The sequence below is a fragment of the Carassius gibelio genome, chromosome B21, assembly GCF_023724105.1.
Source record: "Carassius gibelio isolate Cgi1373 ecotype wild population from Czech Republic chromosome B21, carGib1.2-hapl.c, whole genome shotgun sequence".
In the NCBI taxonomy this organism is placed as follows: Eukaryota; Metazoa; Chordata; class Actinopteri; order Cypriniformes; family Cyprinidae; genus Carassius; species Carassius gibelio.
The window spans coordinates 4572472-4599105 of NC_068416.1; the positions used below are offsets into that span (position 1 = coordinate 4572472).

General features: G+C 38.5%; 1 protein-coding gene across 4 annotated transcripts in view; it reads right to left on the reverse strand.

Moving 5' to 3' along the window:
* Positions 1 to 26634, reverse strand: part of LOC127985962 (uncharacterized) — a 215384-nt gene that overhangs the window by 103204 nt on the left and 85546 nt on the right. Inside the window, exon 2 of one of the 4 annotated variants that reach the window (XR_008160710.1) lies at positions 19482 to 21624. The exons of 1 other annotated variant lie outside the window; for it this stretch is intronic. Coding sequence is in view for 1 of the 3 variants with exons in the window: in XM_052588178.1 (XP_052444138.1) it covers positions 19902 to 20364 (463 nt within the window). In the remaining 2 variants the exon portion in view is untranslated. Of the gene's footprint in view, positions 1 to 19481; positions 21684 to 26634 lie in introns of those variants that run through there. 2 more of the 4 variants (XM_052588179.1, XM_052588178.1) reach the window with 2 other exon arrangements.

Below are 26634 nucleotides of genomic sequence, written 5' to 3' on the forward strand. Positions count from 1 at the left end.
TTAAATAAAGAAAAATACATTTTAATCTCCATAAAAAGACCTTTAAATTTCATTGGACCAGGAATCTGCATTTTTAATAAACTGTCAAGAAATCTGACTTGAAACATTAAACACAGCTTTTTATCAGTGATAATCCTGAGAGAAAAATAAAGTCTTATCGGACATATTTGGAGAAGCACAAGATGAGTCTTATATAAAAAATTATTTTGCACTCACCATCATATAAAAGTTGGTTTAAAAAACACAAATAGAAGGCCATTTCAAATATTTTCTTTTTTAGAAGTTATCGCATCCCACAGTTTTTTATACTTCAGACCGATTTGGCTTTCTGTACGGCAAGTTTTTTTAATCGCTCTAACATGCAATCCAAATAAATTCTTAACAATAGATCCTAATCATCATCTTCACTAATGAATGGTGCAAGTTGAAAACTCATATTAAAATTAAAACTCAACCCAGACCCCAACTTTGCAATTGTGGATCTGGTCAAGCTCAATTAGCATTTGTTTACAAGACACGGTGCTTTGGGTTGATCATCCTAGCAAGCCAGCCTCAGCATGAGGGTGTATAGTGTTTAAAGGCCGAAACACTCTATGATCCTTAAGTATACTACTGAAGAGGCTATCTTGAACATTTCCCTCAATCTTGATGATTTGAGGTAACAGGAAAGAATAATGGCAAATAATTACTTCCTCTAACAAATACCTAATTTGAACCCTAACCCTAAAACAATTCATATTTATTTCAGCTTTTAAAGGATTTTTAATAGATGTCTAACTTGTGTAATATAATTAGATTATTTAAAATAGCTGTGATCATTGTCTACTTTAAATTCCCATAAAATACTGACACACAGATAACAATGAATTATCTTAGGAGGTCTCCAAAATACATCCTCCCCATGTCCATTCAAGCTGCCTGCTTTGGCCTGGCCTGTTTCTCCTCAAACCAAAATTTGTTGTCTCTTTTTGTCCACATGATCAAGACAGTTTTTATGTACTGATAATACAAATCATTGGGTACCAAAAACAATAGTATGTTAGACATAATCACAACTATCACAAGTAAAAGACTTGTAATTATTATCCTAACCTCTATACTTAAAATTTTATTTGAAATATTTTATAAGTGTAAAATACTTTTTGCAAGACATTTACTTTCAGATAAGGTCACTTCCTGTTTGTTGTTGGTGTTTGCACTGCTTTGAGATCCATCACTATTGTGGTGGAAAAAAATAATTTAACACTGCTTCTTTATGTCTATATATGCATGTGTTTTCTTAGAATTGCTGTGTGGTTCAGAAGGATGACACCTGGGTGGGAAACAGATGTCTGGGTATGACCTGAGAGGGTCATTGGGCCATATAGTAGGGGGACAATGCCTGAGGATGACCTGAGGGGGTCACCTAAGTCCTAAATGTGTGAGAAACAGCCCATAGAGAGTGTTCATCGATATCCATGGAAAGTTACAGCTGTTTAGACTTGAAACAGCAAAGGGATATAAGGTGGAGGACTGCCCTATTCCTGGGTCGGTTTTCACTCTGCAGGAACTCAGCGTTGCTGTATGACTGTCTGACCTTCTTTGCAAATAATAAAAGCTTTCTTTTTAATTATAACCTGAGAGTGAGTCTGTCTCTTATGCTGATGAGAGTTGATTTAAATTTTGCCATGACACCATATTCTTTTTATTGACTATTTTTTATCATAAAAATCTATTTTACACACCATCGGTTCTGTTTCTATGACGGGTGAATATATCCTCTATCGTATTCTACAACAAAAACAATCAGAGCGCCTCATTATCACTGGTTTTATTATGATGTCCTGAGTCCACTTTTAGCTTATTGCATCAGCAGCATGGTTGCTGCTTACTGCACTTGCATTGCTAATACTCTATTCACACACATTACCATTGCTTTACTCACTGTAATTGCTTTAATGGCGGATTAGAATCAGATCAGAATCAGAAAGAGCTTTATTGCCAAGTATGCTTACGCATACAAGGAATTTGTTTTAGTGACATAAGCTTCCAGTACAGAGAGACAACAACACACAGACAAAAAAAAGAGATTTACAAATTGGCAAATAAATAAGTGTATAAACAATTGTGCTATAAATGGTAATGGAATAGGATTGAGTGAGATGCAGGAATGTTCTAGGATGGAGGGTTAACAAATAAATATAAGGATATTTCACGTTTATAAGCATAAGTAGGAAACATGTAACTGTTCATGAGGTAGATTGCCTGGGGGAAGAAACTGTTCTTGTGCCTTGCTGTTCTGGTATTTGCGGCTCTGAGGCGCCAACCAGATGGCAAAAGTTCAAAGATGGGGTGACTTGGATGTGAGGGATCCAGAGTGATTTTCTGAGCCCTTTTCCTCACTCTGGATGTATACAGTTCTTTAAGGGTGGGCAGGGGAGCACAAATAATCCTTTCAGCAGTCCGAACAGTTCTCTGTAGTCTTCTGATGTCTGATTTTGTTGCAATAACCAGACAGTTATTGAAGTACACAGTACAGACTCAATGACGGCTGAGTAGAACTGTTTCAGCAGCTCCTGTGGCAGGTTAAACTTCCTCAGCTGGCGAAGGAAGTACAACCTTTGCTGGGCCTTTTTCACAAAGGAGTCATTGTGATTGTCCCACTTCAGGTCCTGAGAGATGGTGGTTCCCAGGAATCTGAATGACTCCACTGCAGTCACAGTGCTGTTCATGATGGTGAGTGGAGAAAGTGCAGGGGGGGTTCTCCTAAAGTCCACGATCATCTCCACTGTTTTGAGCGTGTTCAGCTCCAGGTTGTTAAGACTGCACCAGACAGCCAGCTGCTCAACCTCTTGTCTGTAAGCAGACTCATCACCGTCCTGGATGTGGCCGATGACTGTAGTGTTGTCTGCAAACTTTAGGAGCTTGACAGAGGGGTCTTTAGAGGTGCAGTCGTTGGTGTACAGGGAGAAGAGGGGAGAGAACACATCCCTGAGGGGCACCAGTGTTGGTGGAGCAGCTGTTTGATGTGAATTTCCCCAGTCTCACTAAATGTTGCCTATCTGTCAGAAAGCTGGTGATCCACTGACAGATAGAGCTAGGAACAGAGAGCTGGGTCAGTTTGGTCTGAAGGGCTGTTGGGATGATGGTGTTGAAAGCCGAACTAAAGTCCACAAATAGGATCCTCACATAAGTCCCTGTTTTGTCCAGATGTTGCAGGATGAAGTGCAATCCCATGTTAATGGGAGATCTGTGAAAGGGGGCCAGCTGGTCAGCACAGATTTTCAGACAGGCTGGTGTAACACCATCTGGGCCTGGTGCTTTTCTTTTTTTTGTTCTTCTTGAAGACCTGGCGCACATCATCTTCACAGATTTGAAGAGCAGGAGGTGTGGAGAAGGGGATTGCAGGAGGTGTTAATGGATGTATAGGGAGATGGTCAGAATGGGTGTTGGGGGTTTCAAATCTGCAATAAAACTCATTCAGGTCGTTAGCAAGTCGTTGATTAGCCTCAGTGCAAGGGGATGGTGTCTTGTAGTTTGTGATGGATCTCAGACCTCTCCACACTGAAGTTGAGTCGTTGAAAGTAAACTGGTCTTCCAACTTTTTAGCATAGGTCTTTTTAGCCGCTCTAATCCTTTTGTTCAGTGTGTTCCTGGCCTGATTGTACAAGACCCTGTCCCCATTTCTGTAGGCATCCTCTTTGGCCTGACGAAGATGTCTGAGTTTTACTGTAATCCATGGCTTATCATTGTTGAATGTTTAATAAGTCCTGGTAGGAATGCATATATCCTCACAGAAACTAATATAGGATGTTACGGTCTCTGTGAGTTCGTCCAGATCGGTGGTAGCAGCTTCAAAAACACTCCAATCAGTGTAAATCCTGCTCTGTTTCACTGGTCCATCTCTTCACAGTCCTTACTATAGGATAAGTAGATTTAAGTTTTTGCTTGTAGGACGGTATAAGATGAATCAGACAGTGATCAGAACGCCCCAAAGCTGCTCGTGGAACAGAGTGATATGCATCCTTTATTGTGGTGTAACAGTGATCCAATATATTACTGTCTCTTGTGGGACATGTAACATGCTGTCTGTATTTTGGCAGTTCACGGGTGAGATTGGCTTTATTAAAGTCCCCAAGAATGATTAAAACAGAGTCCGTGTGTTGTTGTTATGTCTCTGTGATCTGATCAGTGAGTTTCTGTAAAGCTGAGCTCACATGCGCCTGTGGAGGGATGTAAACACTAACCAGAATGAACGAGTGAAACTCCCGCGGCGAATAGAACGGCTTGCAGTTGACAATCTGCATTTCTAGATCAGGACAGCACATCTTCTTTAACACAGTTACATCTGTACACCACCGTTCATTAATGTAAAAGCATGTCCCGCCGCCGCGCGATTTCCCCGTTGATTCTGATTCGCAATCCACTCTAAACAGCTGAAAGCCCCGCAGATGGAGCGCGCTGTCCGGTATGGCGTCATTCAGCCAGGTTTCTGTGAAACAAAGAGCAGCAGAGTGAGAGAAATCCTTATTTGTCCGAGAGAGCCGAAGGAGTTCGTCCGTTTTGTTGGGTAGAGAGCGGAGACTTGCGAGATGGATGCTAGGCAACGGCGTTCGAAATCCGTGCTTCCTGAGTCTGAAGAGCGCTCCCGCTCGCTTTCCCCTTCTGTGCGTGCTGAAGAGTTTGATCAGCGCCGCTGTTCAAACACTGGAGAGCCAAGCACTGAAGCAGCCATGTGCGCGCCATCTTGAATGCCATTTGATTGCAGGTGAGGACACGTTCGAGCTGCATGTGGTGCAGATTCATAACCCAGGACGCGATCTTCCCAGATGTCCTTCACTTCGGTGCCAGGACACTACGGACCCTGGGTGCATCCACAGCGGAGGACGCGAGCCAAGCCCCAGGAGGTGACTTCTCTCCCTCCGGTCTTCTAGATTTCCAATTGGAACCACTTCACTCCCCTCCACGAGACAAGATGCGATGCTGTGATCATCGGAGACTCCATTGTCCGACATGTCCGTACTACGTTAGCGGAAGGTAAAGTGCACTCATTGTTTCCCTGGTGCTCGTGTTCTCAATGTTTCGGCACAGATACCCGCGATCCTGAAGGCCGACCAGAGCCTCAGAGCGGCCGTGCTTCACGCCGGGGTTAATGACACCATGCTGCAGCAGATGGAGACGCTGAAGAGGGACTTCAGGAGCCTGATCAAGACGGTTCGCAGCACGACACCTGCGGTGATGATCATCGTGTCAGGACCACTGCCCACATATCGACGAGGACACGAAAGGTTTAGTAGATTTTTGCTTTAAATGAATGGTTGTTGTCATGGTGTAAAGAACAGAAACTGCTATTTGTTAATAATTGGAATCTTTTCTGGGAACGTGTCCTAGGCTGTTTTGCGCTGATGGCCTGCAACCTAGCAGAGTTGGAATGGAGCTGCTCTCTGACAACATCTTCAGGACACTTCCCTCCATGTGACTAGTAAGCCAAATCTCAAATAACTATTATGATGACTTTTGTTCCACCCGCTTAAATGATAAAAGTACTTGTGCTGTACAATCTATCAATCTATTGTGTCTGTTCCCCAAATAGTGAGGTCAAAATATAAATTTAATGTAGGATCTAGAAAATATCTTATTGTGATTAAGCCAGAAAAATGTAAAGTAAACGAACAAAAACAATTTTTAAAGTTTGGGCTCATAAATATTAGATCACTCATACACAAAGCAGTTATTGTAAATGAAATGATCACAGATAATAGTTTTGATGTACTCTGCTTGACTGAAACCTGGCTAAAACCAAATGATTATATTGGTCTAAATGAGTTTACTCCACCAAACTACTGCTATAAGCATGAGCCCCGTCAGACTGGTCGTGGCGGAGGTGTTGCAACAATTTATAGTGATATTCTTAATGTTACCCAGAAAATAGGATACAGGTTTAACTCATTCGAGATACCTCTAATTTAGAAATCTAATTAATAAATCTAATTTATCTCTTGCTCTGGCTAATGTGTATAGACCACCAGGGCCAAATACAGAATTCTTAAAAGAATTTGCAGGTTTCCTCTCAGACCTTCTGATTACAGTTGATAAGGCGCTAATCATTGGAGATTTTAATATTCACATTGATAATACAAATGTTGCATTAGGACTTGCCTTTACTAACCTAATAAACTCTTTAGGAGTCAAGCAAAATGTCACAAGGCCCACTCATCATTTTAATTATACACTAGATTTACTTATATCACATAGAATCGATCTTATTGATATAGATATCGTACCTCAAAGTGATGATGTTACAGACCATTTCCTTGTATCGTGCATGCTGCGTATCACTGATATTAACTTTATGACTCCGCGTTACCGTCTGGGCAGAACTATTGTTCCAGCCACCAAAGAAAGATTTGCAAATAATTCCTTACATTTATATAGCGCTTTTCTAGGCACTCAAAGTGCTTTACATTGTCAGGGGTATCTCCTCATCCACCACCAGTGTGCATGAGGCAAATAACCTGCCTGATCTATCTCAACTGCTATTTGTTCCCAAAAATACACATGAACTAGACTAAATGACTGGCAACATGGCTACTATTTTCTCTAATACATTAGAAGCTGTTGCCCCCATCAAATTGAAAAAGGTTAGAGAAAAATGAAAAATGTACTGTGCCATGGTATAACAGTAATACTCACTCTCTCAAGAAAGAAACTCGTAGTCTTGAACACAAATGGAGAAAAACTAACTTGGAAGTTTTTAGAATTGCATGGAAAAACAGTATTTCCAGCTATAGACAGGCTCTAAAAACTGACAGGGCAGAGCATATCCACAAACTCATATAAAATAAACAAACAATCCAAGGCTTTTATTTAGCACAGTGGCTAAATTAACAAATAACCAGACGCCACCTGATTCAAATAGTCCATCAACGTTTAATAGTAATGACTTTATGAATTTCTTCACTGATGAAATAGATAACATTAGAAATTCAATAGAGAATGAAGATTCTACAGCGTCTAACATTTCAGTTTCATCCATCGCACCCAAAGATAAACTACAGTGCTTTACAACTATAGGACAGGAAGAGCTAAATAAACTTATCACTGTATCTAAACCAACAACATGTTTATTAGATCTTGTACCCACTAAATTACTGAAAGAGTTGTTACCTGTAGCCGAAGAACCACTTCTCAATATTATTAACTCGTCGTTATCTTTAGGTCACGTCCCAAAACCATTTAAGCTGCAGGTTATTAAGCCTCTTATTAAGAAACAAAAACTAGATCCTAGTGAACTGGCAAATTATAGGCCTATTTCAAATCTTCCATTTATGTCTAAAATTTTAGAAAAAGTTGTGTCTACTCAATTGAGCACCTTACTGCATAAAAAATGATCTGTATGAAGAATTTCAGTCAGGTTCAGGCCCCACATGTTGCCCCTTGCTAATATTATTAGAAAATAAGGGATTAGTTTCCACTGTTATGCTGATTATACTTTGCTATATATCTCAACGAGACCAGATTAAACTTCTAAATTATCTAAGCTAACAGTGTGTTAAAAATGTCTCTTATTACATTCGGATAAGACAAAGATATTCATTATTGGACAAAAAAAACAATACACAGAATCTTGTAGATTACAATTTGCAACTAGATGGATGTACTGCTACTTCCTCTACAGTCAAAAATCTGGGTGTTATATTAGACAGCAACTTCTCTTTTGAAAATCATATTTCCCATGTTACAAAAACTGCATTCTTCCATCGTAGAAACATTGCCAAGATACGAAACATGTTATCTGTTTCTGATGCAGAAAAGCTAGTTCATGCATTCATGACCTCTAGACTGGACTATTGTAATAAACTTCTAGGTGGTTGTCTTGCATCTTCAATAAACAAGTTACAGGTAGTCCAAAATTCAGCAGCTAGAGTCCTTACCAGGTCAAGAAAATATGATCACATTACCCAAATTTTAAAGTCTCTGCACTGGCTACCTATTAAGTTCCGTATCATTTACAAATGATCATTACTTACCTATAAGGCCCTAAATGGTTTAGCTCCTGCGTACCTAACTAGCCTTTTACCACACTACAACCCATCACGCTCCCTAAGGTCACAAAATGCTTGACTTTTGGTAGTTCCTAGGATAGCAAAGTCCACAAAAGGAGGTAAAGCTTTTTCACGTTTGGCTCCCAAACTCTGGAATAGCCTTCCTGATAATGTTCGGGGGTTCAGACAGACTCTCTATGTTTAAATCTACATTAAAAAACACATCTCTTTCACCAAGCATTTGAATAATGTATCTCTTAAATTGTGACTGCATTTGCATCTGATCAAAGGCGCATTCTTATTCTTTAGCTTGGGTTAAAAGAATTAATTCTACTTTGTTGGAACAGCAGCTATGCTAATGATGTCTCTATTTGTTTATATGTTTTGTAACTAGGATTTACCCAAGCTCCAGTCTGGATCCAGAACACCTGAGAAGAGATGATGCTAACCCTGAATCAACAAACAGAACTAACAAATATTGCTACAAGTGTGACTGCATCATATAATAATTGCTGTTAATAATGTTCATCATCTGGCTGAATACGTCTTGTATTCATTTTTCTGTAAAATCCTGTCATACTCGCACAAACTGACAGTCACCACTTATAAGCTACCACTAAATATTGTATAAACGTAATTTTCTGTAAAGTTGCTTTGTAATGATTTGTATTGTAAAAAGCACTGAAACGCCACAAAAAGACAGGTTGTCGTGGCGGTGTTCGAGTGAGAATAAGATGGGCCACTGCTTCCACCTTACAATCCTCGACCCAGTTTTTCCTGGATACAGTATATTTGGAGGGGCATAAACTGGCACAATGCTCTTGGGATTATACATATGTTTCTCATCTTCCAGTTTTTGGTGATTCTACTACCTCCAAATTGCCGCGTTTACAACTTCACCAGAGAGGAGTGGAACGTTTAAATCTTCGCCAACTCGATTTTGTTCTACTGGATCGGAACCTGGCATCACAGTCTCATCTCAACGTGGCTCTAGTCAATGCTAGGTCCATGTGCAACAAGACTTTTATTTTAAATGAATTTTATACTGGGTGTAACTAGTATATCCTTTTCCTAAATTAGATGTGGGCCTCTTCTGGTGAGTCGTCAGTTTTTGAAGAACTCTGTCCACTGGTCTGTTGTTTTATTAGTAAACCATGATGTACTGATAAGGGCGGTGGGGTTGCCATGGTTATTAAACAATCCCTTAACGTACGGCCGTTTCTGTGGGGAGTTATTCATCATTTGTGTTACAATATGTTGTGCTAGAGTATTCAAGAGTTTTGTGACTTTTTCAACTCATATCATGCCATCATATGATCAGCTGTTATTATTGGGAGATTTAAATATACACGTGTTCTGCCCGGGTCAACCCTTGGTCGGTGAATTTTGTAATATTTTGGACTCTTTTGGTTTTATGCAACATATAAATGGAGCAAATCATGTCCATGGTCAGTTTAGAGAAATCAATCATGCTAATGCTGCTGAAGGATCTATATTTAATGCTGCTGAGTCTTCCAGTGAGCCTGATGGACAGACTTGTCTTTTCTATACATCTTGTTCTAATATTTTAGATGCTATTGCAACTTTTAAGTTGAAATTACGTAGGCAGAAATCTTATTACTGACTGGACGATAATGCTCGCTCTCTTAGGTGAGATTGTTGTCATGCAAAGAGATGGAAATAGGATTCATTAAGTGTCTTGTGAGTTTTTTAAAGAATGTTTGTTTAACTTTCAGAATGGTGCAAAATCAGCTAGGACTAAGTATTTTTCAGATTTGATCTCTACACACTTAGGCTAGTGACAATGCCCCTGAATTTTCGAGATACCCCTACCGGAGGTAGAACTAAACCCAACAATGTTTTTCCTCATCTCTAAGGTCTCCCATATATGAAATGGATTCTTGGCTAAAAATATTTTACTGCTAAGATTGTTAAATTAACAGATATTGTTATACACCACAAAACCAATAAAGGACTAAAATATAGCCTGTCCGTATGGGAGTTAAGGCATATAAACTAATGCAGATCAATCACACAAGCTCTGAGAGCTTTGAAACTTGACATGTTTGTAGTCAGGAATGATTTAACTACTAGAAAAGACTGGATGTGAATATCTTGATGTATGGAATAAATAGACACATGTAAACACATATCTAAAATAAGCGGACATGCACAAATTTAATATCTATGCAGAATGTTTTCATTTACTTTGTGCTTGCTTTGCCTGGCATTATCATAGAAACACATATGATGGCTTGTTGGAAAGGTGGGGTTGTGCTGAATCCAGCAATACCAAATATGTAAATATATGATAAAAGAGAAGTGTTCTGTCACTCAATGTATGATGTGTCCAAAATGAATGAAAATGGAACACTGACATAATTGAGTCCAAACCCATTCATTATCAGTGGTGAGAAGAATGTTGAGAAATTCAAATATAAGAGACATCAAAAAATATTTAATATGGCACCTTGTACTATATGGAAACAAAGATTGAAATCGAAAGATAACACCTTACCATAGCACAAACAGGAGACCAGGAGTTTTAACTTAATTAACTTTTTAATAAAACTATAACTTAACTTCACACAATACAACTTAAATTACTGTCTTAAATAAAACAAATGGCAATCTAACTAAAGAAACAAACACTCTTTGGGGAAATGAGCCCTGTCTTCTCAGGCTGTTTAGTTTATTTTCTAGCAGCAACCATTTGGAACATCAACTGCTTTTGGGAACCGTTGGAGAAGGGTCTGGCTGCAGACTTGCACTTGCACTCTCAGACACTGCTTCTGCTAGCGACGTCACTTGCAGTCTTTATTTTTTATTTTGTTCTATTTATTGATAACTTTTTGTTTGAATTTCCCAACATTTTATAACAGTTGCCATGTGGCAAAGACAAGAAAAAATAAACTAAATTACAATGTCAATTGCAATCGCTACTTGCACTCTCCGCTACCTGTGACTTCACTTGCAATCAACACAAATCGTACATGTTGCCAATGGAGACAAGACGCTGTGGTTGTGATTAAACGATTAAAACTAATTAATTACTATAACGTACAGGGTCCTGCAAGAAAAAGACAAGCACAGACCTTGGCCACAGAACAGCAGAATATGAACGCAATGCACAAAGTCTTTCGTTAAGCGTTTTCCTCCTGTAGAAAAAAACTAACACTTAATATGGCATAATGTATTCAGACACATTAAGTTCAATTAAAAGATCAAATTCGATATATAGTTATTATTCAATGTACTGCAAGTCAAGCAGATGGCTATGAACACAATGTGCAAACTTTGTCCTCCCATACAATAACGCTTAATGTGGCCTAATATCAGACTAAGATGATAAAGACAATTTAGTAGGCCTAGGCTAGCCTATATGTCTTGTTGTTGACTCTAAGTATATACAGACCAGCAAATATGAACGGGCATTATGCATTAAGTGATTTTAAAGGATCAACTCCGTACAGGCAAGCAGACGAGTACAGAACGCAGTGCGTTAAATTGTACATTAAACGTTTTCCTCCTATAGAAAATCATTATAAATAAAACACATAATGTAGGTTAATGGACAAAGACAGTGATATAAACAAGTTGTAGACAGTTTATTCTATATGCAGCAGTGTTCATCAAAGTCTGCGGTCGTGTCGGGCCTTTTGACAAGAGATAAGGCTTTAAGGGGTAACTAAACCCCTGGTCAGAGCCTGACTCCACCCACTGGCAATATTTGAAAAATGCTGAAAAGTGGGCAAAGCACAGCGGAGATAGAGGGGACAAACCAAGGGCAGGGCTGAGCCGGTGGGGCGTGAACCTGAGACCCTCAGTGACAGATTAATTGACAGCTGCTGTTAGAGTCGCTAAAATGGAGAGTGACTCTAGTGAGGCAAGTAGTTTTGCTACAGAGCGTTCATTTGAAGTAGAGGACTTTTCTCCCCCACCTTCACCTGAAGTGGAGGATGTCGAGGTGTCTGAGGACACAGGGCCAGGGCCTGAGCCATATCAATTCAAGCCACTGGCTCAAACTGCAGTCTTAACTCCCGGATTCTGATAGGCATCCGATGATGCTAGCGAAGCAGCCGTGCAAGAGAGAATGGGCCAGTCTCCGAGTAAGGCACTGCGTCGCTTTTCAGCGTGAGCTGTGTGGAGCATTACAGCTGTGTGGAGCATTACCGAAGCATTACAGCTATGGATTTTTAACAAAACAAGCCTACTCAAATGTATCTAACCTAACGATTTTCATTCGTTATTGTAAGAAATGAAAAAGAGTTATGCAAAGATAGGCTTACTTGGCGCCAGTAGACAGACCTTTTTTCTCCCATAAATAAAACCTGTTAGCCTACTTGGGGCATTTTACATGCACAGTACCAACTTTGAGTCAGTAAAATAATAATAAAAACAATAATTTAATGCTGGTATCCAAAACATTTAATTCAATACAAGTAGAATTAGAAATTAGATACATTTTAAAACTTCAATGCACATGTATAATAAGCCTAGTAATAATAACCCTAGTACTATCGATCATAACATACTTCTACAGAGACTGGAAAACTGGGTTGGGCTTTCTGCTTAGAAGGGAGAGGCTATTATGTGAGTCTATTAGAGCATAAGTCTAAGTGGACGTCCATGACATGTGGAGTGCCACAAGGGTCAATTCTTGCACCGCTCTTGTTTAGCCTGTGTATGCTTCCACTAAGTCAAATAATGAGAAAGAACCAAATTGCCTATCACAGATATGCTGATGATACCCAGATTTACCTAGCCATATCTCCAAATTTCTACAGCCCAATAGGAGGATCTTTGATGACATCTTTGAACGCATACGCGAGTGGTTGTGTGGCAACAAAACAAACAGTATGGCAGGCTGTAAAGACGCAACGAGCACTTTCAAGTGAGTTAAGGCCCGTTCACACCAAGCACGATAACTATAAAGATAACTATAAAGATAACGATATTAGCGTCCACACCAGCGAACGATATTGTCTGTGTATTTGAAGCGGACGCGGCACGTCTGCTGCTTTAAATTCTCGAGCTCATTACAGCAGGATTGATTCTGATTGGTTGGCAATGTTTTATCGTTCATCAGGTGGAAAAATCGTTCTGAAAGTGATTCCAACGATATCGTTTCTTTATCGTTATAGTTATGGTGTGGACTCTGCTATTCTTTAATATTGAGAACGATTTTTAGAACTATATCTTTATCGTTATCTTTATAGTTATCGTGCTTGGTGTGAACGGGCCTTTAGCGGGCAAAATCCTCAATATATAAGCACTTTAACATCTTAAGACCGGAGGAGGTTTGGAGAGAAGCTCAAAATTTGTATTGGTGACAAAATCGAAGCTATTCAAAGCACATATGAGATCTGGGATGACAAAAAACGTTGGTCCGACTCGCCCGTGTCTTGGCCACGAATCTGCTGGGGAGACATTTATTCTTATTTAATAGAAACCCCTGGACCCTTTACTCATGAAAGATTAAAGGCTTTCAAAAGTCTGAAGGCCTATGATTATTTTGTTTCTTGAAAAGTTGGGCCAGTCTTTTCTGCCAAGCAGAAAGTAGTGATCGAGCTAAAAGCAGAGGTTAGACCTGGCCAAGCAGAGTCACAGCATGATTTGCATCTCCCGTGGGTGTTCGACAAAGAGAACGGCGAAATAATCACTGCTCACTGCGACTGCAAATCCGGGTAAGTCTTCATTGATCAGTGTTCTTATTTACTTATTTATTTACTGAAAATGTAGTGACTGTTGTACCAATTCAATTGTTTTCAGTGTGAGACTTTCAATGGCGTCTGTACTAATGGTGAAAAATTGTATATCACAGCTTACACATTTCTCCTTCTTTCAAATCCAGTCTTGGACAAAAATGCAGTCGTGTAGCAGCTTTAATGTTTAAAGTAGAAGCAGCTGTCAGGATAGGACTTACAAATGCTGCATGTACTAGTGAGGCTTGCAGCAAAGCACAGCTACAGAATGATGTGAGGAACATAGTCTGGGTGCTGTGGATTGCGGTTTGGGACACCTGAATCAGAAAGCGAAAACATTTGACTCGGTTGATTTGACTCAGTTTTATTTATTTTTATTCAATCTTCTATAAATACATAGTCACTAAGACTTACCATGAACAAAATGTGCCTCACAAACTCGTTCAGAAGCTGCAGGCTTTCTTCGGAACGTCCAGGTTCAATCGCCTAATTGCACGCAACCATTTCTTTCATTTTTCGCTATCCTTTTCGGAGGGAATTCGAAAAAACTTTTTATCAGGCCCCCAACTAACCGTACAATCGACCACACAGCAAGAGTGAACCATCCTCTTCTCTAAATCCTCCTCCAAACGTGCAAAACAATCAAATTACAGGTATCTAGCGGTGTTTCCTGCCACACGATTCCCATGATGCAACGTTACGAACATAAACAATGACGTCACAAAAGATCCGCCTATTGACTCCCTCTGCCAATGCATTGATAAAATTAATAGTTGGATGTGCCAGAGCTTTCTTCAGCTAAACAAGGAAAAAACTGAAGTCATTGCATTTGGAAACAAACATGAAGTGTTCAAGGTGAATGCATACCTTGACTCTAGGGGTCAAACAACTAAAAAACATGTCAGGAATCTTGGTGTGATTCTGGAGACCGGTCTGAGTTTCAGTAGTCATGTCAAAGCAGTAGCTAAATCAGCATACTATCATCTCAAAAACATTGCAAGAATTAGAGGTTTTGTTTCCAGCCAAGACATGGAGAAACTTGTTCATGCCTTTATCACCAGCAGGGTGGACTATTGTAATGGGCTCCTCACTGGCCTTCCCAAAAAGACCATTAGACAGTTGCAGCTCATCCAGAACGCTGCTGCCAGGATTCTGACTAGAACCAGAAAATCTGAGCATATCACACCAGTCCTCAGGTCCTTACACTGGCTTCCAGTTAAATATAGGATTGATTTTAAAGTACTTTTACTCGTATATAAGTCACTAAATGGCCTAGGACTGAAATATATTGCAGATATGTTCACTGAATATAAACCTAACAGAGCACTCAGACCACTAGGATCAAGTCAGTTAGAAATACCAAGGGTTCACACAAAACAAGGGGAGTCCTCCTTTAGTTACTATGCTGCCTGCAGTTGGAATCAGCTTCCAGAAGAGATCAGATGTGCTAAAACACTAGTCACATTTAAATCTAGACTCAAAACTCATCTGTTTAGCTGTGCATTTATTAAATGAGCACTGTGCAATGTCCGAACTGATTGCACTATATTTTCACTTTTTTTATGTAAAATCATTTTCTAACTGTTTTTAAATTCATTTTAGTTAAGTAGTTTTTTTCATAATTTTAAAAGTTTTAAAATTGCTTGTCTTAATTTTTATTATTTTTCTTCATGATTATTTTACTTTATTTTATGTAAAGCACTTTGAATTACCATTGTGTATGAAATGTGCTATATAAATAAACTTGCCTTGCCTTGTCTAGTAATAAGTAGACATTTAAAATACATCAATAACTGATATCATAGTTTAAAATAGATAAAATCTGAGTTAAGGCTTGCTTTATGTGTTGCTCGACGAGGATTTCTCAATCGTTGTGACTTTAAATCCTGAGGACACAAAATGCCTTGGAACCTCCTGCCGTGGAGTGAAGAAGAGGTGGAGTTACGAGGATTCTCAGACAGTTGAAGTGTCCAATGGAGTTAAGAGATTTGCTCTCAATCTATTTTCAACACTTTAGATTGTTTACCACGTGGGGTTTGACCAATAGCATTGAATTGTGAAAAAATATGAAATAGACAAAATTTGGACATGCGAGGATTCTGCCTGTCAGTGACGATATTTTAATAAAGGTGTTCCATTCCAATGTTAACCTGATTCAATTGGATCTGTGGTTCATATGAATTGTATAGTATACTGTGCCTTATGAAATGTATTATTAGTAAATGTATCATAAATATAGATCAGCACTTACCTAATGTAAGTTACTTTGCAGTAACCATGAATTTGTCAACATTCTTCTCACCACTGATAATGTGATTTGGACTTGAGGCTATTTTGTCCAGTGTTCTTTCATTTTGGCCACCTCATACATTGAGTGACAGAACACTTCTCTTTTATTATATATTTACATATTAATAATTTAAGTTGTGTTGTGTGAAGTTAAGTTATAGTTTTATTAAAAAGTTCAAACTCCTGGTCTCCTGTTTGTGCTATGGTAAGGTGTTATCTTTCGATTTCCATATAATACAAGGTGCCATATTAAATATTTTTTGATGTCTCTTATATTTGAATTTCTCAACATTCTTCTCACCACTGATAATGAATGGGTTTGGACTCAATTATGTCAGTGTTCCATTTTCATTCATTTTGGACACATCATACATTGAGTGACAGAACACTTCTCTTTTATCATATATTTACATATTTGGTATTGCTGGATTCAGCACAACCCCACCTTTCCAACAAGCCATCATATGTGTTTCTATGATAATGCCAGGCAAAGCAAGCACAAAGTAAATGAAAACATTCTGCATAGATATTAAATTTGTGCATGTCCGCTTATTTTAGATATGTGTTTACATGTGTCTATTTATTCCATACATCAAGATATTCACATCCAGTCTTTTCTAGTAGTTAAATCAACTTCCTGACTACAAACATGTCAAGTTTCAAAGCTCTCAGAGCTTGTGTGATTGATCTGCATTAGTTTATATGCCTTAACTCCCATACGGACAGGCTATATTTTAGTCCTTTATTGGTTTTGTGGTGTATAACAATATCTGTTAATTTAACAATCTTAGCAGTAAAATATTTTTAGCCAAGAATCCATTTCATATATGGGAGACCTTAGAGATGAGGAAAAACATTGTTGGGTTTAGTTCTACCTCCGGTAGGGGTATCTCGAAAACTAAAGCACTTTTTGACCATTTGTCACTAGCCTAACTCTCATAGACCTAGAATTCTGTTTTACATGATTAATTCAATAATTAATCCAGGTGGTCAGTTGTTGCAATAAATTTATTTTAGATGCATTTAAATACTTTCAACATATTTTTTTTAATTAAATGTACCTAAAATATATGGTTAGAAACCCTTACTTTATAAAAATTATTTTTTTTGTTTGTGGTTATAAAATCAGACCGAAGCCAACAACAGCCTTTAAAGGTGACATGTTATGCCCCTTTTTACAGTATGTAATATAAGTATCTGATGTCCCCAGAATGTGTCTGTAAAGTTTCAGCTCAAAATACCCCACATATCATTTATTATATGATTTTGAAAATGTTTATTTTGAGTGAAAGAAGAAAAAAACCCTGTTTTTTCCAGACTGTCTCTTTAAATGCAAATGAGTTGCTGCTTCAGGTCACCACAGCACCATACAGAATTTATGTAAAAATTTGCCAATTTTAGATGCAAGTTAGTGCTGGCTGCAGATAAAGTTTTAATTGTTGGTGATTTTAATATCCATGTTGATAATGAAAACGCTGCATTGTGATCAGCATTTATAGACATTATGAACTCTATTGGGGTTAGACAACATGTCTCAGGACCTACTCATTGTTAAAATCATACTCTAGATTTAATACTGTCACATGGAATTGATGTTGATGGTGTTGAAATTATGCAGCCAAGCAATGATCTCACAGATCATTATCTAGTCTTGTGTAAACGTCACATAGTTAAAACTGTAAATTACACTCCTTGTTACAAGTATGGTAGAACTTTCACTCTTACCACAAAGATTTCTTTGTAAGTAATCTTCCTGATTTTTTTCAATTCCTGGCACATCCAAAAACTAACAATCAATCAATCAATCAATCACCTTTATTTATATAGTGCTTTAAACAAAATACATTGCGCCAAAGCACTGAACAACATTCATTTGGAAAACAGTGTCTCAATAATGCAAAATGATAGTTAAAGGCAGTTCATCATTGAATTCATTGATGTCATCTCTGTTCAGTTGAAATAGTGTCTGTTTTAATTTGCAATCAAGTCAACGATATCGCTGTAGATGAAGTGACCCCAACTAAGCAAGCCAGAGGCGACAGCGGCAAGGAACCGAAACTCCATCGGTGACAGAATGGAGAAAAAAACCTTGGGAGAAACCAGGCTCAGTTGGGGGGCCAGTTCTCCTCTGACCAGACGAAACCAGTAGTTCAATTCCAGGCTGCAGCAAAGTCAGATTGTGCAGAAGAATCATCTGTTTCCTGTGGTCTTGTCCTGGTGCTCCTCTGAGACAAGGTCTTTACAGGGGATCTGTATCTGGGGCTCTAGTTGTCCTGGTCTCCGCTGTCTTTCAGGGCAGTAGAGGTCCTTTCTAGGTGCTGATCCACCATCTGGTCTGGATACGTACTGGATCCGGGTGACTGCAGTGACCCTCTGATCTGGACACAGACTGGATCTGGTGGCCACGGTGACCTCGGAACAAGAGAGAAACAGACAAATATTAGCGTAGATGCCATTCTTCTAATGATGTAGAAAGTACGGTGTTATGTGAAGTGTTCCGGTTCCAGTTTACCTAATTAATGCAGCCTAATAATCCTTTAACGGATTTGGATATTAAAAGCATATTAGTATGTTATGTGTATGCCAGGTTAAAGAGATGGGTCTTTAATCTAGATTTAAACTGCAAGAGTGTGTCTGCCTCCCGAACAATGTTAGGTAGGTTATTCCAGAGTTTAGGCGCCAAATAGGAAAAGGATCTGCCGCCCGCAGTTGATTTTGATATTCTAGGTATTATCAAATTGCCTGAGTTTTGAGAACGTAGCGGACGTAGAGGAGTATAATGTAAAAGGAGCTCATTCAAATACTGAGGTGCTAAACCATTCAGGGCTTTATAAGTAATAAGCAATATTTTAAAATCTATACGATGTTTGATAGGGAGCCAGTGCAGTGTGGACAGGACCGGGCTAATATGGTCATACTTCCTGGTTCTAGTAAGAACTCTTGCTGCTGCATTTTGGACTAGCTGTAGTTTGTTTACCAAGCGTGCAGAACAACCACCCAATAAAGCATTACAATAGTCTAACCTTGAAGTCATAAATGCATGGATTAACATTTCTGCATTTGACACTGAGAGCATAGGCCGTAATTTAGATATATTTTTGAGATGGAAAAATGCAGTTTTACAAATGCTAGAAACGTGGCTTTCTAAGGAAAGATTGCGATCAAGTAGCACACCTAGGTTCCTAACTGATGACGAAGAATTGACAGAGCAACCATCAAGTCTTAGACAGTGTTCTAGGTTATTACAAGTAGAGTTTTTAGGCCCTATGATTAACACCTCTGTTTTTTCTGAATTTAGCAGTAAGAAATTACTCGTCATCCAATTTTTTATATCGACTATGCATTCCATTAGTTTTTCAAATTGGTGTGTTTCACCGGGCTGCGAGGAAATATAGAGCTGCGTATCATCAGCATAACAGTGAAAGCTAACACCATGTTTCCTGATGATATCTCCCAAGGGTAACATATAAAGCGTGAAGAGTAGCGGCCCTAGAACTGAGCCTTGAGGTACTCCATACTGCACTTGTGATCGATATGATACATCTTCATTCACTGCTACGAACTGATGGCGGTCATATAAGTACGATTTAAACCATGCTAATGCACTTCCACTGATGCCAACAAAGTGTTCAAGTCTATGCAAAAGAATGTTGTGGTCAATTGTGTCAAACGCAGCACTAAGATCCAATAAAACTAATAGAGAGATACACCCACGATCAGATGATAAGAGCAGATCATTTGTAACTCTAAGGAGAGCAGTTTCAGTACTATGATACGGTCTAAATCCTGACTGGAAATCCTCACATATACCATTTTTCTCTAAGAAGGAATATAATTGTGAGGATACCACCTTTTCTAGTATCTTGGACAGAAAAGGGAGATTCTAGATTGGTCTATAATTAACTAGTTCTCTGGGGTCAAGTTGTGGCTTTTTTATGAGAGGCTTAATAACAGCCAGTTTGAAGGTTTTGGGGACATGTCCTAATAACAATGAGGAATTAATAATAGTCAGAAGAGGACCTATGACTTCTGGAAGCACCTCTATTAAGAGCTTAGATGGTATAGGGTCTAACATACATGTTGTAAGTTTAGATGATTTAACAAGTTTATACAATTCTTCCTCTCCTATAGTAGAGAATGAGTGGAACTGTTCCTCAGGGGGTCTATAGTGCACTGTCTGATGCGAAACTGTAGCTGACGGCTGAATGGTTGCAATTTTATCTCTAATAGTATCGATTTTAGAAGTAAAGTAGTTCATAAAGTCATTACTGCTGTGGTGTTGGGAAATGTCAACACTTGTTGAGGCTTTATTTTTCGTTAATTTAGCCACTGTATTGAATAAATACCTAGGGTTATGTTTGTTTTCTTCTAAAAGAGAAGAAAAGTAATCAGATCTAGCAGTTTTTAATGCTTTTCGGTAGGATATGCTACTTTCCCGCCAAGCAATACGAAATACCTCTAGTTTTGTTTTCCTCCAGCTGCGCTCCATTTTTCGGGCTGCTCTCTTTAGGGTGCGAGTATGCTCATTATACCATGGTGTCAAACTGTTTTCCTTAACCTTTCTTAAGCGTAAAGGAGCAACTGTATTTAAAGTGCTAGAAAAGAGAGAGTCCATAGTTTCTGTTACATCATCAAGTTGTTCTGAGGTTTTGGATATGCTAAGGAATTCGGATACATCAGGAAGATAACTTAAAAAGCAGTCTTTTGTGGTAGAAGTGATGGTTCTTCGATACTTGTAACAAGAAGTAGAATTTACAATTTTGGCTATATGAAGTTTACACAGAACTAAATAATGATCTGAGATATCATCACTTGGCTGAATAATTTCAACACTATCAACATCAATTCCATGTGACAGTATTAAATCTAGAGTATGATTTCGACAATGAGTAGGTCCTGAAACGTGTTGTCTAACACCAATAGAGTTCAGAATGTCTATAAATGCTGATCCCAATACATCTTTTTCATTATCGACATGGATATTAAAATCACCAACTATTAAGACTTTATCTGCAGCCAGAACTAACTCGGATGTAAAATCACCAAACTCTTTAATAAAGTCTGTATGGTGCCCTGGTGGCCTGTATACAGTAGCCAGTACAAACATAACAGGGGATTTATCATTAACATTGGTTTCTCTGGATAATGTTATATGAAGCACCATTACTTCAAACGAGTTATACTTGAAGCCTGCCCTCTGAGAAATCCTGAAAACGTTATTATAAATTGAAGCAACACCTCCCCCTTTGCCTTTTAGACGCGGCTCGTGTTTATAACAATAATCTTGGGGGGTGGACTCATTTAAAATAATGTAATCATCAGGTTTTAGCCAGGTTTCTGTCAAGCAGAGCACATCTATATTATGATCAGTTATCATATTATTTACAAAAAGTGTTTTCGTAGAAATGGATCTGATATTCAATAAGCCAATCTTTATCATTTGTTTATCCATATTGCATTTGTTTTTTATTTGTTGAACCTCAATTAAATTGTTAACCTTAACTTGGTTTGGACGTTTTTTGTATTTTCTAGTTCGTGGAACAGACACAGTCTCTATAGTGTGATATCTAGGTGAAAGAGTCTCTATGTGCTGAGAATTAACTGACCTCTGTGACGGGAGGCAGCTAGCAGACGGTCGGTTTAGCCAGTCTGTCTGCTTCCTGACCTGGGCCCCAGTTAGTCAAGTATAAACACTAAGACTATTTGCCATATTTCTAGACAGAAGAGTGGCGCCACCCCAGGAGGGATGAAGACCATCTCTTTTAAACAGGTCAGGTCTGCCCCAAAAGCTCGTCCAATTGTCTATATAACCTATGTTATTCTGTGGGCACCACTTAGACATCCAGCCATTGAGTGATGACAATCTGCTATGCATCTCATCACCACGGTAAGCAGGGAGGGGACCAGAGCATATTACAGTGTCTGACATCGTGCTTGCAAGTTCACACACCTCTTTAAAGTTATTTTTAGTGATCTCCGACTGGCGAAGTCGAACATCATTAGCGCCGGCATGAATAACAATCTTACTGTATTTACGTTTAGCATTAGCCAGCACTTTTAAATTTGCCAAGATGTCAGGCGCTCTGGCTCCCGGTAAACATTTGACTATGGTGGCTGGTGTCTCTATATTCACGTTCCGTACAATAGAATCACCAATAACTAGAGCACTTTCAACAACTTGATAATGTAACATAACCTATAGACTCTCTCTTTACTAGCATTTTAGATATGGTTGTTCCTTTACACTTAAGGAAGGTTAAGGAAAACAGTTTGACATCATGGTATAATGAGTATACTCTCACCCTAAAGAAAGCAGCCCAGAAAATGGAGTGCATCAGGAGGAAATCAAAACTAAAGGTATTTCATATTTCTTGGCAGGAAAGTACGCTATCCTTCAGAAGAATGTTAAAAACTGCTAGATGTGATTATTTTTCATCTCTTTTTAAAGAAGAAAAACATAACCCCAGGCATTAACTAATTACAGTGGCTAAATTAATTAAAAATAAAGCATAAACAATTGTTGACATTTCCCAACAGCACAGAAGTAATGACTTAGGGTTAGGGTTAGGTTAGTGTTACGTAACAAGTTTATACAATTCTTCCTCTCCTATAGTAGAGAATGAGTGGAACTGTTCCTCAGGGGGTCTATAGTGCACTGTCTGATGTGATACTGTAGCTGACTGCTGAATGGTTGCAATTTTATCTCTAATAGTATCGATTTTGGAAGTAAAGTAGGTTATAATGATTTTACTGTGCTCACCAAAGGTCTGAGAGTAACGTTATTTCAATTATCTGTATCTATGTGCTTTACATGTGGAAGAATTGACAATAAAGCAGACTTAACTTGACTTAGTGAAGCTGGAGGTATAAAGTTAAATATTATCTGACTCCCAGTAAACGCATTACAGCCGATGAGAAGTGTTCTGTAACTGATTCAGCTGACATCTAGTTAATTTTAATTTAATTTGAATTTTAATCTTTATGCTCTCACCAGTAATTGTCTCTTTTTAAGCTCTCCTTTTTGAGCTCTTTATGAACTGATACTTCAATTATTCAAATTGCTTGGCCTTCATTCATCAGTAATTTGCACTTATGTTTGAGTCAAAGATTCCAGTTAGTCAAACTGATATTCGAAGGAAGATATTTAAAAAAATACGTTTTAAGTAGGCACTATTAAAAAACCATTCTGCTTATTAAATATATGTTGTTGCACTGTTTTTTTTTGGCATTGTAAATACTGAGAGTATTCTAAACAAAACAGTGCACATGTTTACATTTTTATGAATGATCATATGCAAACCTATCCATAGTTTTTTTCAAGAACCCATTGGGAACCCACAATCCATTAGCATGCAATCAACCCATCAACTCATCTGTCACTATAGTAGACTCGTAAATCCCTTTACCATAGTTCCAGCCATCCACACAGGACTCAAATCTCGCTGATATTGATGTCCACCATTGGGGTGTAATTAAGCACAGAAAAGATTTTCACAGTTTCCATTTTGTATCATACCTCTTTATTAATGTTGTTCAGTTGCTTTGATGCAATCTTTTTTGTTTAAAGTGCTATATAAATAAAGGTGACTTGACTTAACTATCTGAAACAGGAACTATGTTTTAAAACACCGTCTTGCTCACGACCATTGGGATTGCAGCTTCTCTCCACACTTCACTAATGTTGTACAGTCACTATGAGCTGTAGATTTGTAACCGATTAAAAAAAAAATAATAATAATATATCAAAGCCAAAAAATTCTGCATTATTTCCTGCAGAGACACGTTTTGCCATTATGTTTTTTTATTTGCTTGAAATATTATTGGACTAACTTCAAAAAGTAAAATGCAGTGAAATGCAAAATGTGCAGTGCTAGTCTGTCATAATATAATGAGAATATTACTGTTAAATAATGTTCTGGAATCTTTGTGTGCACGTGTTTAAGCAAATTGTTAAGGGGAAGAGCACATTCACAACGGAGCTGCACCGTTTTAGCATTTGCAGTCATCTGTGCAGCTGTATGTTGTACTATTGTGTTTATTTTATGCATATAGGTCTGATTTATTGGATATAGAATGCATTCGATTATGAAACACACATAAAACAGGCAGCTGTGTTGATATCATATTTTGTTTTATTGTAAATACTGCCCCCCCACGGACATCCCTGTGTAACCCCCCCCCCCCCCCCCCCCCTTCAGACAGCGGGGGATGGTCAGACTTGAGTTTCGAGTGTATCTTAGTCTTAGTAAAACACCTGCCTACTGTTGCTTCTGCTTGCTTTTAGATGGAAAAGCTGCCCATAACCTCTGTTTTCTTCATAATATTGGCATAAAGAAATATATTTGGCAAACAATCCAGTGTATCTTCTTCTTTGGAAAGTGTCAAATGTTTTTTTTGCAGAGGTGAGCAATGTAGCCAATCACAGACATATATGTTGATTTCTAAAATGCAATGGTCAATGAGAGGGGTTTAGGCTGGAGTCCACGCAATCACCACTCCTGTCAACTTTTTTTGTCCAGTGCTGAGTTCTATCATGCTCGTAATTTCTTTCTAACAAAGTCCAAAATTTTTTTTTTGAACTTTGTGAAATTGTGATGAATGAGTGACCCCAGCTGATACGCTGAAACAATACCTATTGGTTGTTTTACTTTATTTCTTTGATCATGATTGTTTAATCCTGCTGTCATACAGGAAACTGGACAATGAAATGGTTCGCCTTTCTAAATTTGAAAATAAGGGTTAGGGTTATCATCTTTCTGTAGCATATACGTCATCATTAACGTAACTGTGAAAGCAGGATATTGTTGGTATATATCAGTGTTAATTTCATTAATGAAGATGGCGACGGAAAATATTCATTAACAAACATTTTTTCTGTGACAAAGACGAGACGTTGATGAGCTAAAAAAAATATCTAATAACGAAATCAGTATAGCAGCCGCGGTGGATGGATAGACTAATAAAACGCAAACTAGCGATCTGAAACAATGGCCTCAGGACCCGAAGGAGTAGGGATAAGATGACCAGACATCCTGTTTTTCCCAGGAATCACAATTAGTTGTCGATTAACAACGAGTTATTGAAGGCAGGGTAGTTGGAAGAATGTCTCTCTCTCTTTCTGCGCGCGCGTGCATGATCCACTTCCTCAGTTCTCATGAACGACAACCAATTGTGACTCCCGGTAAAACAGGATTTCTGGTCACCTCATCCCTAACCCCTAGGGTGCTGAGGCCATTGTTTCAGATCGCTAGTTCGTGTTTTATTAGTCTATCCATCCACTGCGGCTGCACTGACTAACGTTAGATATGCAAACGGCCCTTATCCGATCGCAATCCAATGACAGGGATGCACATTTTGATGGACAATAGCCTATAGGATGCATTTTGAATGTACAGTAGTCCTCAAATAACATTATAGTCCAGTCTCGTCTAGTTAACGAAGACGCGGCATTAATTTAGTCATATTTTCGTCATCAGATATTATTTTTAGCTCGTCAATGTCTCATCTTAAGGCCCATTCACACCAAGCACGATAACTATAAAGATAATGATAAAGATATAGTTCTAAAAATCGTTCTCAATATTAAAGAATGGCAGAGTCCACACTACAACTATAACGGTAAAGGCATGGAGAAACGGTATCGTTGGAATCATTTTCAGAAAGATTTTTTTCCAGCTGATGAACGATACAAACATTAGAAGAAACAGACGATATCGTTCGCTGGCGTGGATGCTAATATCGTTATCTTTATAATTATCATTCTTGGTGTGAACGGGGATTTAGTCATAGAAAAAATGTTGTTGTAGTCTTCGTTAACGAAATTGACACTGGTTCTCAGCGCTCAAATACACACACAGCAGTCCAAATGTTTATCGTGTATAGTATCTCACATAAATACAGTAGGTTATGGATTAAGTGGTTATGGATTAAGTGAACAGGTGTCGCTGTTGGACAGTGTTTTCTCTACTTCCTGTTGGCCTTCTGTAGCTAATCGTAGCTCCGTGTAGCTGTTTTTATTTATTTATTTTTTTCTCTATAATCTTTCTTACTATCACTGTCTGTTTGTCTTTGTTTTTTTAAGTTGTAAAATATAACTTAATTCACACCATATTTCTGCTATTATCGATCAATCTTATCAGATTAACTTTGATCGTTCACTTTTCCTTGAGTGCAGTACACCTGCAAAGCGTTAGCACTCGTTAGCTTGTCATTAGTGTTTTCTTTTCTCCTCTCCTCTCTCACGCTGCAGTTTTTCACAAGTTCATCAAACAAACGCAGGAAAAATATTTCATCAAGCACGGTGAGTAATGGCTTTGCCTGCTATCGTTACTTGCACCTCTTGCCACATGTACAGTTTATCTATCTCTGTCGCTGATGAGGGATTCACATGTGATAAATGCAGGGAAATAGTTAGGCTGTCAGAGAAGTTTTCAGAATTAGAGACACGCATTCAAACTTTAATTGAGGACAGTAAGAATGTTAGGGCTCTAGATACGGCTTTGGATGCGTCTAGCTCAGGGATTCCTGTACATTGTCCAGTTCCGGCAATAGAGCCCCTGCAGCAGGGCAACTGGGTGACGGTGATGCAGTGTAGTCGTGGGTCAAAACACCGCTCT